This window comes from Microchirus variegatus, assembly GCF_963457635.1.
Source record: "Microchirus variegatus genome assembly, chromosome: 2".
In the NCBI taxonomy this organism is placed as follows: domain Eukaryota; kingdom Metazoa; phylum Chordata; class Actinopteri; order Pleuronectiformes; family Soleidae; genus Microchirus; species Microchirus variegatus.
Window position 1 is genome coordinate 40,606,120 of NC_139803.1, and position 13,446 is coordinate 40,619,565.

A 13,446-nucleotide genomic window follows, 5' to 3' on the forward strand; every position below is an offset into this window, starting at 1 on the left:
ACTGTAACACATCTTCTTAACACGGCTGCCACAGAGCAAATAAACTCATGACGAGTAAAAAAAAAAAAAAAAAAAAAAGATTTCTGAGCTTCTCACGGCCGTCTCTGCTGCTGCTGCTGCTGCTGAAATGAACCGCGGAGAAAACCCGTCAAACTGCCAAGAATTACAGCTGTCACAGATGATGAGCTCAGAGCAGAGTCAGAGCAAAATAATAATAATAACTCTCTCTCTACAGTAACTCCGTCAGCTGACTTTACCCTGAGAAAGGAAGCTGTGTAACCCGACAGGAATTTCTGCACGCAGCCAAAAACTGTTGCATTGTCAGGTGGTTCAGATTTGCGGTTAATGCCCTGCGTGTTCACTCGCTCGCAGTGTTTTGTATGGCACGCACAAACGGGACGAATCATTCAGCTGCTTTCGGTCGGGACGGGAATCTGAAATTGTCCAGAAAGGCTGTATTTTATAGGCGTTAGCTAATATTAGAAATTACATCAGGATATTTCTGGGAAATTCGTGAAAAAAAAATAGATTTTTTTATTATTGTGCAAGCAAAATTAACTGCATTACCATCGTTCTCCAATATGCTGATGACTACATCTATTGCCACAAGGTGGCAGCAGTAGCATTATGGTGCAATAGCGGTCAACGTGGGTGGGGCAGGTCAGTTCAGGTCATAGCTTTAGTAGGTCGACATGCAACTCTATTGTTTATTGGAATATGACACTTTTTTTTACCATATATTAAAGTGTACGATGGTATTATTATGGTCTGGTATGTGAGAAACATCCACATAAGTCACTCCAGACATTATCCGGAACTTTCTTTACCAACTCCGTAAACACATTTCTGGTTATTGTCGTCATATCATGAGCTATTTTGATTAAACGGTCAAATAACTTCTAGATTTTTTGAGATGCAGTAATTTTTTGGGGGTTTGTTTATGCTGGTATTATGTCATTGGTAAGCAAATTAGCATAGTTTTCCCAAACTTTTTAGCAACGATAGCGTGTATAAAATGAAGTTTAATTTATCAAACGTCTCCTGGAAATGATTTGTTTACCAATTAAAAATTATATTAAGTGCAAGAGATGTGGCTGTAAAATAGTCACCATCTTTAAAAAGTGGCTCCTGATATAAAAAGTTTGTGAAACACTGAAACTTGACATTATTTCTATATATAATCAGAGTTGGAATAAATGGATACGAGGTGTTGGCGGCAGATGGCTGATGTGACGGTGGATGATTATAGTTCTGCTGATTCGTCAAAATGATTAACTTTTTTTTTTGCTTTTAGTGGCACAAAAAGCTTCCCTGACATCTACATTGTACGTTTGGATGAGGTTGGTTTTTTTTCTCCAACCAGGCATCTGGAGAAGAGTTGCAGCCAATTATCACTGCTCTATTTGGACCGTGGTGATCTGCGGCCAGTTAACCGCCAACAATACCGGCTTTGACACCATGCGGCAGGAGAAAACGCTGACACAAAGCAGCAGTGACAAAAAGGAGTGAAACAATAGGAGCAGGAGAGGGAGGAGAAAAGTGGCGCAGTCGTCTTCTGTCCAACTTGAAGCCACTTTAAGTCAATTTGAGCTCTTTTTTAAAAGCATCATTTCTTTTATTTACATTCAACAAGTGAGCAACACTGTTGTTTCCACATTATGCAGAGAGCACATTAGAGGGTTAATTGTAAATATTTCCTGGTTATAAAACTAGACCGGGCTTATTTTCTCTAGGCAACACGTAATGGGATTGTTATTCTCAATCCCGTACTTGTTAATACCGCTGTTAATTAACAAGACGGGCTTTTTACCGTCTGCAGCAAAGTATCATCGATGCGAGGATGGGAAAACAAAGTGGAAGTGGAACAAAGTGTGGAAAAATAAGACCAAAGTGGCCGTTTCTGAACGAACACTGCGTTGAATTTATGAGAATGAATACAGATAAACATGCGGGAGAAGTGTTGGAACTGCACAGACGGAGAATTAAAGCTGAGCCAGAGAATAAAAACAGAGGAGGCTTCTTAATAAAATAGAATAAAATATCATTATACCACATAACAGGAGATGAGAAATAAATCTGTGACATATTAGGAGGATTTTATGGCCAGCTGCTTTAGATTTATTACATAATGCACCTTTAAGGAAATAGGCTGTGGACCCAGGAAACTTTTAACCTTAAACCTTTAACCCTTAACCACAATCCAAATCTTGGCCCTAAACTTAACCAGTTCCCCCCGTATTGACCTTCTGCTTCATTAGGACCAGGTTTTGGTCTCCACGAGGACGACTGGTTGCCGACATGGTCAGTGTTTATGCCAGAAAATTGACCTAAAGAGGCAACAACTACAAGCCCGCACACACACACACACACACACACACAAGGCAGCAGTTAACTACATTAACTTGAAGGATGCTTGTTTGAATGGGGGTTATTGTCTGCATCTGAGACTTAGTCAGCTCACATGACTGCACATACACACACACACACATTCTTGTACTTGCTGCATACTGAGGACCAGCATTTCCACTTTATAAATCAACACAATTACAAATATCTACTTCATGAATGACATCTACAAAGAACTACTGGTTGCAGTACCATAACATGTCTGCAGGTGGAGCCCCAGAGCAAAATGGCTGGAAAACTTTTTAGATTTTTTAAAATTTTTGGTCCAAAATTTTATAAAAACGTCATACTATACTATGTCAACCAAACATTTTTGGTCTGAAAATTACAATACAAAAACGTCATACTATACTGTCGTCCAAAATTTGAAAAAAAAAAAAAATTGACCCAAAAATGTACGTACAAAATTTTACAAAAAACGTCATACTATGCTATGTCGTCCAAAATAAAAAAATTAAAAAATTTGACCATAAATTTTTGGTCCAAAATTACCAAAAATTGAGTATAGCATGTTATAGCAACCTAAGGAAGTGATTTTGATGAATACAAAGTGAGGACCGGCCAAAATGTCCTCACTCCGTAAAAATGAGCTCACTTTGTTGGTTAAAAACCCTCACTGGTCCTCAGTATGCTGCAAGTACAAGAACACACACACACACACACACTCCTCCTCCTCCTCCTCACAGCAGAAACCATAGAAGTCTCATCTCCTGTCATTTCAAAAACACACCTTTATTTCCTGCCAGAGGCTAAATCATAAGAATAAGAATAGACTATTCCACAGATAATACGTCTGCATCGCAAATGTCTTCTTCAGCTGTAAAAGTCCATAATAATAATAAAAAATAAATAATAAAAAAATAATACACACTCCCCTCTTTGTCGTAACTTTAGTGAAATGTGAGCTGCTCCACTTTACTGTTCCCTCTCAACTCTGCCTTTTATGGACAACACGAAGACGACTGGGCTCAGTTAGTGGAAGAAGAACAAATTTAAACAATAATATTACACTTTTCCACCTTTAGCTATGTAACAATGTAAAAACTCAAGTATGCATGTTTTTTTTTATACATATAAATGGGGTTGAAATAAAAGCGCGACGAAACCCGATAGGAAAATCTCACAATTAAATATTCCCTTGCTCTGAATCACACAAAACACTTCAGGGAATACGAAGATTTTTCGTTTAATTAAATAAATAGTGCATTGTGGTAAATTCGGCGTGAAAAGAAAATCACAATTTAACCGTGATTTGTTTCACTTTAACCTAATTTCCCCCGCGGAACACACGCAGTTCGGGGGCTAAAAAATGAGAACGTAAGCGCCCGGTAACGACAATAAAAGTATTGTCACGGTGTTATTCGTTTGTAAATGTGCATTCAGTGTTAATGTTTTAGGCCGAATTATACGATAGAACTACATTATATTTACTGACATAAGAAACCGAGTCTTAACGGTGGTTTTAACTGCTTTGACAGCGACGGTTGGGCTTAAATTGGCGTTTTTCTGAATGGACACTGGTTTACGCGCTTGGAATTAAGCGTCTTCTTCGTCCCAGGAAAAGTTTAAAACATTAAAACAACCACACAAAAACACAGTGAATGACAAGACCCAGTAAGCAACTGGTAAAAAAAAAAGAACCGTGAAGAAGTTGTTCTCTTTACCTTGTTCTCCGGCTTCTTCTTCTTCTTCTTCTTCGGTGGTGTTTTTGTGCGCAGAGGCGTTCAGCAGCAGCACCGAGAGCAGCAGCGACAGCAGCAGCAGCAAACGTCCACATGTTGCCGGTGATAGTTGGGCATTTTTCTGCCTGTGTTTACTGTACATCCCTGTGACCCGCGGAGCCGCACACTCGTCCTTCCCTTTTCCTCCTCGCCGTTCTTCTACTCTGCCTCCCTCTCGCTCTCTCTCCGGCTCCGGCGTCCGTCAGCTTCCGCGGAGGCCGACACGCCGCTTCCGGTAGGGAACAACAAAATAAAAGCACAAAGACCGTCCCATGCCATGACCTGTTAAAAAAGACAAACAAAAAATTAAAATGGATTGAGTCTTCCGGTGTACGGTGGCCTGGAAGTGCAAAGCATTATTACAAAACGTGAAACACTTTTGCAACAATTAACAAACGATTTGACAAGTGTTTCACGTTTTGTAATAATATTATTATCGCACTTCCGGGCCAGCGAGTTAGGAATCCAAAATGGCCGACACAATAAAACACAGCTTATTTTACAGTAAATCCATCGTACACATAGTACAGTTTAAGTTGCTACACAATTTATTTGCGATATCGCGTGGAGGTTATCGTCGACTGGTATCGCTAACATTAGCTTACCCCGGCATATGTTTGTGTCCATGTTTTTTTTCCCCCCGCCTTCTCTCTGTAACACCGTTTACTTAGAAGTTTACGTTACCCCCAGCTGCGACTTCACGTACGATACGTAAACCGGGAGGCAAATTTGCTCGACCCTTGTGCGAAGTTTAGCTACTTCCTCTCAGTAGCTAACCCCAGCATACGCTTGTGTCCATGTTTTTTTTATCCCCACCTTCTCTCTTTAACACCGTTTACTTAGAAGTTGACGTCACTCCCAGCTGCGACTTCACGTACGATACGTAAACCGGGAGGCAAATTTGTTCGACCCTTGCGCGAAGTTTAGCTACTTCCTCTCAGTAGCTAACCCTGGCATACGTTTGTGTCCATGTTTTTTTTCCCCCCGCCTTCTCTCTGTAACACCGTTTACTTAGAAGTTTGCGTCACTCCCAGCTCTGACTTCAAAGTTCCGATGTACATCACGTACGATACGTAAACTGGGAGGCAAATTTGTTTGACCCTTGTGCGAAGTTTAGCTACTTCCTCTCAGTAGCTAACCCGTTTGTGTCAAATACGTTTGTGTCCATGTTTTTTCCCCCGCCTTCTCTCTGTAACACCGTTTACTTAGAAATTTGCATCACTCCCAGCTCTGACTTCACGTACGATACGTAAACCTGGAGGCAAATTTGTTCGACCTTTGTGCGAAGTTTAGCTACTTCCTCTCAGTAGCTAACCCCGGCATACGTTTGTGTCCATGTTTTTTTCCCCCCGCCTTCTCTCTTTAACACCGTTTACTTAGAAGTTTACGTCAATCCCAGCTCTGACTTCAAAGTTCCGATGTACATCACGTACGATACGTAAACCGGGAAGCAAATTTGTTTGACCCTTGTGCGAAGTTTAGCTACTTCCTGTCAAAACATTATAAAGCTGTTTTCAGGGATTTTAAATATATTTTTTTTTATAATTATTCGTACAATATGAATACAAGTTTGGAGGTAGGGTTAGGGCAAAGGTTTAATATTTTGTTTTATGTAAGGCTAAACAATAATGCTAACAGGAAGTAGGCCCCATATTAGAAGAAATCGGGTTTCCAGTTCAGATTGGCCCGGTCAACCAGGAAGTATAATAAACAGCCATGAGGGGGCGACACCACTGGCTGCTTAATGAGTTAATCTGAGTTAATGGTTTCCATTGCTAATCGCTAGTTTCTGCTAGTTTCTGCTGCTCTTTGCTATATAATGTGTCACTATTGTGAGTTTTTATTCCCATTTCTTGGGTTTTTATCTTATTCTATTTAAATACACCTAAACACGGAGTTAAATTCCTTGTATGCGTTTCTGATTTAGAGGTAAATAATAAAGATAAAGAGCCGCACATACAGTATGAGTGGACACCAGTCATTGACAGCGTTGATTAAAAACTTGGCCTGTTTTTATTTATGCAGAATCAACACTTTTTTTTTGTTTTTTTCACAAAGTTAACGTTGAACCAAACAGTTGCTGTTCTGTCTTCAGCTCCAGCGTTCTCGCTGTAACCTCAGTGCGAAGCTAAATATGGTGAACACCTGTTTCCTGGCCCATTTATCAGGCTGATCATCATCTTATCAGCCTGGTAACCTGCAGCTGTGCTTCACATACTCACTGAGCGCTGCAGCTGCTGCTGCTGCTGCTGCAGAGGAAACTGTTCAATACAATCCAACGCAACAATGAAATGATTTACCGTCTACTTCATCCTACTCGACTGAATAAAGACGTCGCAAGTACGAATGCATCTGTCAGACTTGGTGCACAGGGCTTTTATTTTGAAGTCAGACATAATTGTCATCCGGTCTTTTTGTGCCTTTGTTGAACTTGACACCGTTTGGTGTTTGACAAAACCAGGCATGGATTTGACATGTGCTTTTTTTTTTGTCTGGCTGAAAAGTGAAGTTTGTTGACGGCCAAATTCCATAGAGAAAATAAGAGTTTTTAATTTAGCTTTGAACAGGAGCTGCAGGTCTACTAATGCATCATTTGGTGAATTTGTGTCACATAGGTAAATCCGATTTATTTTTCATTTAACATTAAAGTCACCCAATAAATTGGTTTAGCTCTATTTTCTCTATGGACTTTGGTGTGGGAGAGTGACATGTTTACACATTCCGTTTCCAGCCAGAAAACAACCGTCTTAACAGAGCAAACATGAATTTAAAGACATCCCACAACAGCACACGTGACAATATAATTCAAAACATAACAGACAGAAAGGTGGTAAAAACAAAGAGTTGGACACATGTGAAGACACTAAACAAAGGAATTAATAAAAATATGTTCACATATAACAGGAAAACAATAAAAATTTATAAACTAGGAAGTTACAAGCACTAAAGCAAGTTGTCCGATTGTCTTAGTCAGACTATGGCCTTAGCGTGATTAAACTGTACATGTAAACGTATGTTAATAACTTGAGAGAAAAACAATACAGAATGCTGCTAATGTTAGCTAACGTGTGTACCTGTAGCTAGATAATTAGCTTTTAGTTCAAGTTTTCTTTATATTCCAAACGACTTGACTTTTTATATTTTATATACCTTTATTTTTATCTTCATTTAAATGCTATTTTTTAGCACAATAGGGGCTTGTCACAATAAACAAAAAATAAACAAATCTTGAATCTGACAGAATGCAGATTTAGGATTAGCTAGCCCCCTTAAACCGGAAAGGTCCCCCAATCGGGGACTACAAGGCTGTATAAATCTATTTTAAATGTGACAAACACAGCTCAAATAACAACTACATTACATATTGCATATCAAACGGAGACATAAGCCAAAGAATAAAGACAGTAGCAATCGGTCAACTATAACCTTACCGTTGATGTTTATACGTGAAAAGATTTTTCAGTGAAAACAAAGTGCTCACTAGCCAGCCGGACTTCCTGTGTTACACTCAAAACATGGTTAAAAAAGCTGTCATCACAATTTCGCTTCCTTCTATTGGCTGTAAGGACGCCACAGCGGCGCCAATTGCTGAGACACAGCACAATGGAGCCATCTGGTGGTCGTTTTTGGAGTGGAAAATAAATCGAATTCTGCAGGAACTTTGAAACAAAGCCATAAACCGTTTTTTGAACACTCATAGTGATATAACATAGAATATATGAGGTTTTTTACAAATATTGGACGCTCTTATGAGCTTTGAGCAAGAACGATTAGCGTTTCAATTTGAAGTCTCTTAAGAAACATCTTTACGTTATTATCGGGGGGAACAAATAAACGCGTGTCTGGTATTTATAAATGACTCGTTTTTTGGACACGAGCGATTCCTTTACACAGAGCTGTTGCTGTTTCAATAAACGCCGCGCGCTCTCCCTCCGATAATCTAAATATTCAATGGGCTTTCTTTCTTTCTTTGTGTGTGTGTGTGTGCGTGTGCGTGTGCGTGTGCGTGTGCGTGTGCGTGTGTGTGTGCGCGAGTGAACGGGCGAGAGTGGAAGTGGAAATGGAAATGCGACGTCATGCATTATTCATCCATCGCCGTCTCATTTGCCTAACTTCATGCAAATTGATAAGAAATAATTCAGGGACATTAGAGCAGAGGGAGACAACGCCGTGTCTCTGACATCACACACACACACACTTCAACCAGACAACACACACACACACACACACACACACACACACCTCCCCAATCACGTTTAATGAGAAGAGTCTGCAGCAATTAACGCAGAGCTCCAGCTGTTTCTGTGTATTAAGCCACAAACGAGGAGCTTCGCGTGAATACGTTTGCTTGAGATTGTTTGGCGACATCACGTGTAATCCCATAATAATCCCATAATAATCCCACTTTCGCAGGGCATTGTTTTTACCCGACAGACGTGCGAAACCTTCGTTTTCCTGTTGTGCGTTTCATTTTTGTGGGCGGTTTTAAATCCACGTCGCAGCAGATTTGACGAGTTTATGAAATTGCGATGAAAATAAAACATAATAATCTGGCTCCATCTTAATCCAAATCACCACATCAGCGATTTGGTGTCAAAAGTTTGACGATTTGCCATTTTTAATCCCCAGCGTTGATCAATTAGTACAAATTACAGTCACTAAAACTTTATCTTTCTTCATCAAAAAGTTAATTTTCTTTAATTCTTTTTTTGATGACCCAACTCGTGTACTTAATTTCAAGTTTTACTGCCTTTAATCCCACTGCAGTGCCGACATAAAATGCAGATTGGAGAGACGGACCATTAGTGTTGTTCAATAAAGCAGTAATATTTTATCAGGGAATATAAAATTGACTTAATATATGGGCTAAAAATAGGCTTCAATTATCAGCCGTGCACTTGCCGTGATTTTTAAAATAAATAAAATGAGGATCGGGTCAAATCTGAGACGCGTCTCAATCCATCATCCCATTCAAACAGCTCAGCAGGGACAAGAGCGCTGTGTCAACCAGAGGCATCGTGGGAGATTTACTGAGCCTTCGAGGCTTTTCATCGTCAATATATGTGAAGATGAGTTGTGATTGTTTTATATATCCATCCCCTGACATCGGGCCTGCCAACAAAGCTGCTGTTTACTACACAATAAAAACAGACCATTTCATGATTTTGTGTTGCCTTTGTTTCCTGGTTCTCACTGTTCCTAAACTGAGAAACAACAAATTAGCTAATTTGGGTGCGAGCATTTATTGGAATTAATGTTTTCTCTTCTGAAAATATCTAATATTTGTGGCATTAAATGTTGGTGAAAATGGACAAAAATTGGCACGCAAATCAGAACTGGCGAATAAGGGCAACACGTCTAAGTGTAGCAAAATGGCTCAGTAGCGCCCACCCAAAGGTGAAATCCGGTAAGACAAAGGCCAGACTTATTTGCACGAAATTTCATGAAACTTGGTGGAAACATGTCACAGCCCAAGACGAACAAAAAAGTCTATTGTGACCATAGTCTCAACTCAACAGGAAGTCGGATATTTTGAATTAGGCGTCCATTTTAACTATGCATTTCGTAAATTAACAAACTTGTCCGAGCACGATAATCATTAATCAACATAAAAACATTTTTTTTTTAAAACAATGCATCGAATCTATACTAGAAACAAAGATGAAAAGTTATGAAAAGGTCTCGCAGATTCAAATGGGCGTGGCCACAGCAACTATCGGGGCTTTGCCTAATTTTGACCATTCGCCACGAAACAGGAAGTGACCTCTAACTTTCCCATATATTGAACAATCGGCTTTAAACTTTATATCCGACATGAGACCCAGGCCAGAAATCATCAGCACATGAAAACTAAGCCAAGGGCATAGCGCCACCTGCTGGCAGCACAACAGCAATGTCGGCCTGCAAAACGGTAGGACAAAGCCAAAACCAAGTTGCACCAAATTTCACGAGATTTGGTGGAAACATGTCACAGCCAAAGATAAACAAAAAAGTCTATTGCGACCATGGCCTCAACTCAACAGGAAGCCAACCATTTGGCGTCCATCTTGGCGATTAGCATGAAAGCAAATTATCCAACTTGCCTGAGCACGATAATCATTCAAACATTTTATTTTTTTTAAACAATGTGTTGACTCTGTACTTGACATAAAGTTGAAAAGTTATCAAAAGATCTCTCTGATTCAAAAGGGCGTGGCCACAGCAACCATCGGGGCTTTGCCGAATTTCGACCATTCGCCACGAAACAGGAAGTGCCCTCTAACTTTGCCATATGATGATCGATTGGCTCAAAACTTCATATCTCACACAAGAGACCTGGGCCAGAACACATGAAAACTAAGTCAAAGACCTAGCGCCACCTGCTGGCAGCTGCAAGGACCCGCACAACGCTAGCACCTTTAATTTATTTATTAATTTTGTCCACGTTTTAAAAAAGCGACCTTCAAACTGTTCCAGCCTTAAACGTGAAGTGTTTTCAGAAAACATCGCTGCAGAGGGGAAAAACACTCGAGTTACAAAAGCCTTTTTAAAAAAATCGCCAAGGTGCGTTCAAGTACAGGTAAAACTGCAGGATCTCGCAGATTGGAAGATCTTCCGATTGCAAGTCGACCCACTGACGCCGAGTCATCGTCAGTCAGGACAGAACGCCATGACCCATGAGACCAAATTGCTGCTGTGTGAACGGGTGAATGGCAACGCTGTTGTGAAAAGTGCATTTAATGACGAGATAAGGGTCTTAATTATTTTGTTTTTCCCAACGTTAACTCATCACTGCGTCATGTTCTCGCCGAGTTATTTCGTAAATCAGACCGTGAGTCAATCTGTGACTCACAGCCTCTCGATTGCTAAGCTACATAAAATGGAAGGCTGCCATCATCATCATCATCATCGTCATCATCATCCTCGTCTTCATTATTCCGGAGCAGTGGTTCTCAAAACTTTCTCTACACCTGAAGCACCACCTGAGAAAATACTGAGCTCTTGAAGTGCCAACGTTATCGCCAACGTTAAAATACAGCGGTGTTTAACAGGCCGAGCAAAATGGTAAAGTTGTGAGATCGCCGTTGCCGGGCAACAGCAAAGCCGTTCATCTGTGGGTAACATTGACACTTAAGACAAAGCAATGAAGACGAAGGAGAATTGAGACACTTTACCAAAGACAAAGGAGACAATGGCAAATTTAAATAACGTCAGGACGCGTGAACTCCACGAGTTTTCCACTTAATTAAATTTTTTTTTAAAAATACGTAAAAACCAACTCAGGCAAACCAACTGAAACTGAATCTGGAGTTTTGAAGCCTCCAGTTCAGTATTTTTCCACCGTCAACTCCAACTTTTCTGAAGTGTTTCCCAAAGTTTCCATATTGGGTAACATGGTAAACCTATAGCAAATTTGTGCTAAATGTAGCATCTAATTTACAGCCTTTTCTGCAACTACTAATATCATCTAGAATTGGTTAACGAATCATTTCCAAGAGACATTTGGTAAATTAATTAAAACACAAAAAATTTACTGAAAAGTTGGGAAAATTCTGCCAAATTGGTTTGGTTTCTTTGAGAATCTAAATGAGGCTAATTTACAAAATCAATCCCATGTTTATTTGAAGAAAACCCAGAAAATGGTGATTGAGACATTCATTCTTTATATAAAAAAAAAAAAAAAAGGTGTTAAAAATCAAGTGTGAATTGCTCTCATTTCCGCGTAGATTTATAAACAACCCACTGGAGTCGCCCCCTGGTGGCTACTAAAGAGAATACAGGTTTCGTTATGAGGGGCCATGTAGGCCATAATTCCTTTTTTACCTCTCACACAACACCTCTACACAATTTTACCTCTCACATACTCTTTCACTTAGCACATAAACAATTTTACATCTCACATACATTTATTTTTACCTCTCACATACTTCTTTTACTTCTCACATACACAATTTTACCTCTCACATTCACAATTTTACCTTTCACATACAATTGTTTTACCTCTCACATGTAATGTGTAAAAAATGTAATGTGAAAGGGTAAAACAATTGTATGTGAAAGGTAAAATTGTGTATGTGCAAAGTAAAAGAGAGTATGTGAGAGGTAAAAATAATTGTATGTAAGAGGTAAAATTGTGAATGCGAGAGGTAAAAAAGGAATTATGGCCTACATGGCCCCTCATATTTTGGACACTACCACACTGGTTTCTTTTTCCATACAAATTCTTCACTTTCTCCTTCTTTCACCTTTCCGCTGAAGGCAAATTGCCAGAGAAAAATAAATAATAAATAAATAAATGTGCGTTAATAAAAGTCCTCGTACACGAAGAGTAACGTCTTCTGCCAACAACAGCCCGAGCGAGAGTGAATGAGGATAAGTGGAGCCTCGGTAAAGCCAAGATCAGAGTCATAACCGTAACTTTAAAAAAAAGAGTGCACTTTATATTTTATCAATATTATCAGTGAATAAAACCATTATCAGTGCTCTGTAGTTACCCTCTGTGTGGGTTTCTTTCATCACGGACGTGTTTTTATGGTTTTAATAAGTGATCCGTTTAAGTGACGACATGAATCTTGCCTGCGGCTGAATGAACTCATAAGAACACATGATATTTAATACTCCGTATAAAAGTAAAACTATCAGTGAATGAGCAAAAAAGGTGTCAGAATATGGAAAAATAACAGATATTTATTGTATTAAATCAGATAATTAATGAGTTAAATTTGAAGAAACCAACTAGATTTCATTTTAAAGATAAAAAAATTAAAGCTACAGTACGTAACTTTTGTTGATTATTTTGTTTTATGTAAACAAAACGGCGTCAGACTGTGGGGAGCGTTTGTGTGTATACAGCAGCAGAGCAGGCGGAGAATTCACTACTGAAACTTTTCGTGGGCACTTTTTTTTAAGTTATCGGTCTTAAAGTAAAACTAGCGCTTGGCACGTTAACGCATGAGCCGCGTTTCCATGACTACTGACCGGAAAAAAACATGCGCTTTGACGTCATGTTTACGCGACTCCCGATTGTTAAAATGAATCGCTAAAGTAACGCTAACCTTTAAAAACAGAGGCACGCGTACGCAGTATACAGGTACGCTAGTTATTTGTTGCGCTGCTCTTTGCGTTTAATAAACAGACAGCTCCAGTTCAACTGTAGGCGCGCTAACGGCGCTCAAGGAGCTAACGCAGCTAACTGGTAAACGGTGCATGGCTTCTGGTGCCGCAGCACGTAAACATGACGCCATGCATGTCTTTTCCCGGTCAGTCGTCATGGAAACGCGCCATGCATTAATATGCGTGACGCGGCTAACGCTAAGTAATACAAATCACTTCCTGTGCG

At 39.7% G+C, this 13,446-nt stretch overlaps 1 protein-coding gene across 1 annotated transcript in view; it reads right to left on the minus strand.

Annotated features, from left to right (window-relative positions):
- adam19a (ADAM metallopeptidase domain 19a) overlaps window positions 1-4,259 on the minus strand; it is a 204,457-nt gene extending 200,198 nt beyond the window's left edge. The window contains exon 1 of the mRNA XM_083910418.1: window positions 4,071-4,259. Coding sequence (XP_083766544.1) covers window positions 4,071-4,230 — 160 coding nt within the window. The 5' untranslated portion in view covers window positions 4,231-4,259. The remainder of the gene's footprint in view (window positions 1-4,070) is intronic.
- Between the last annotated feature and the right edge of the window lie 9,187 nt (window positions 4,260-13,446).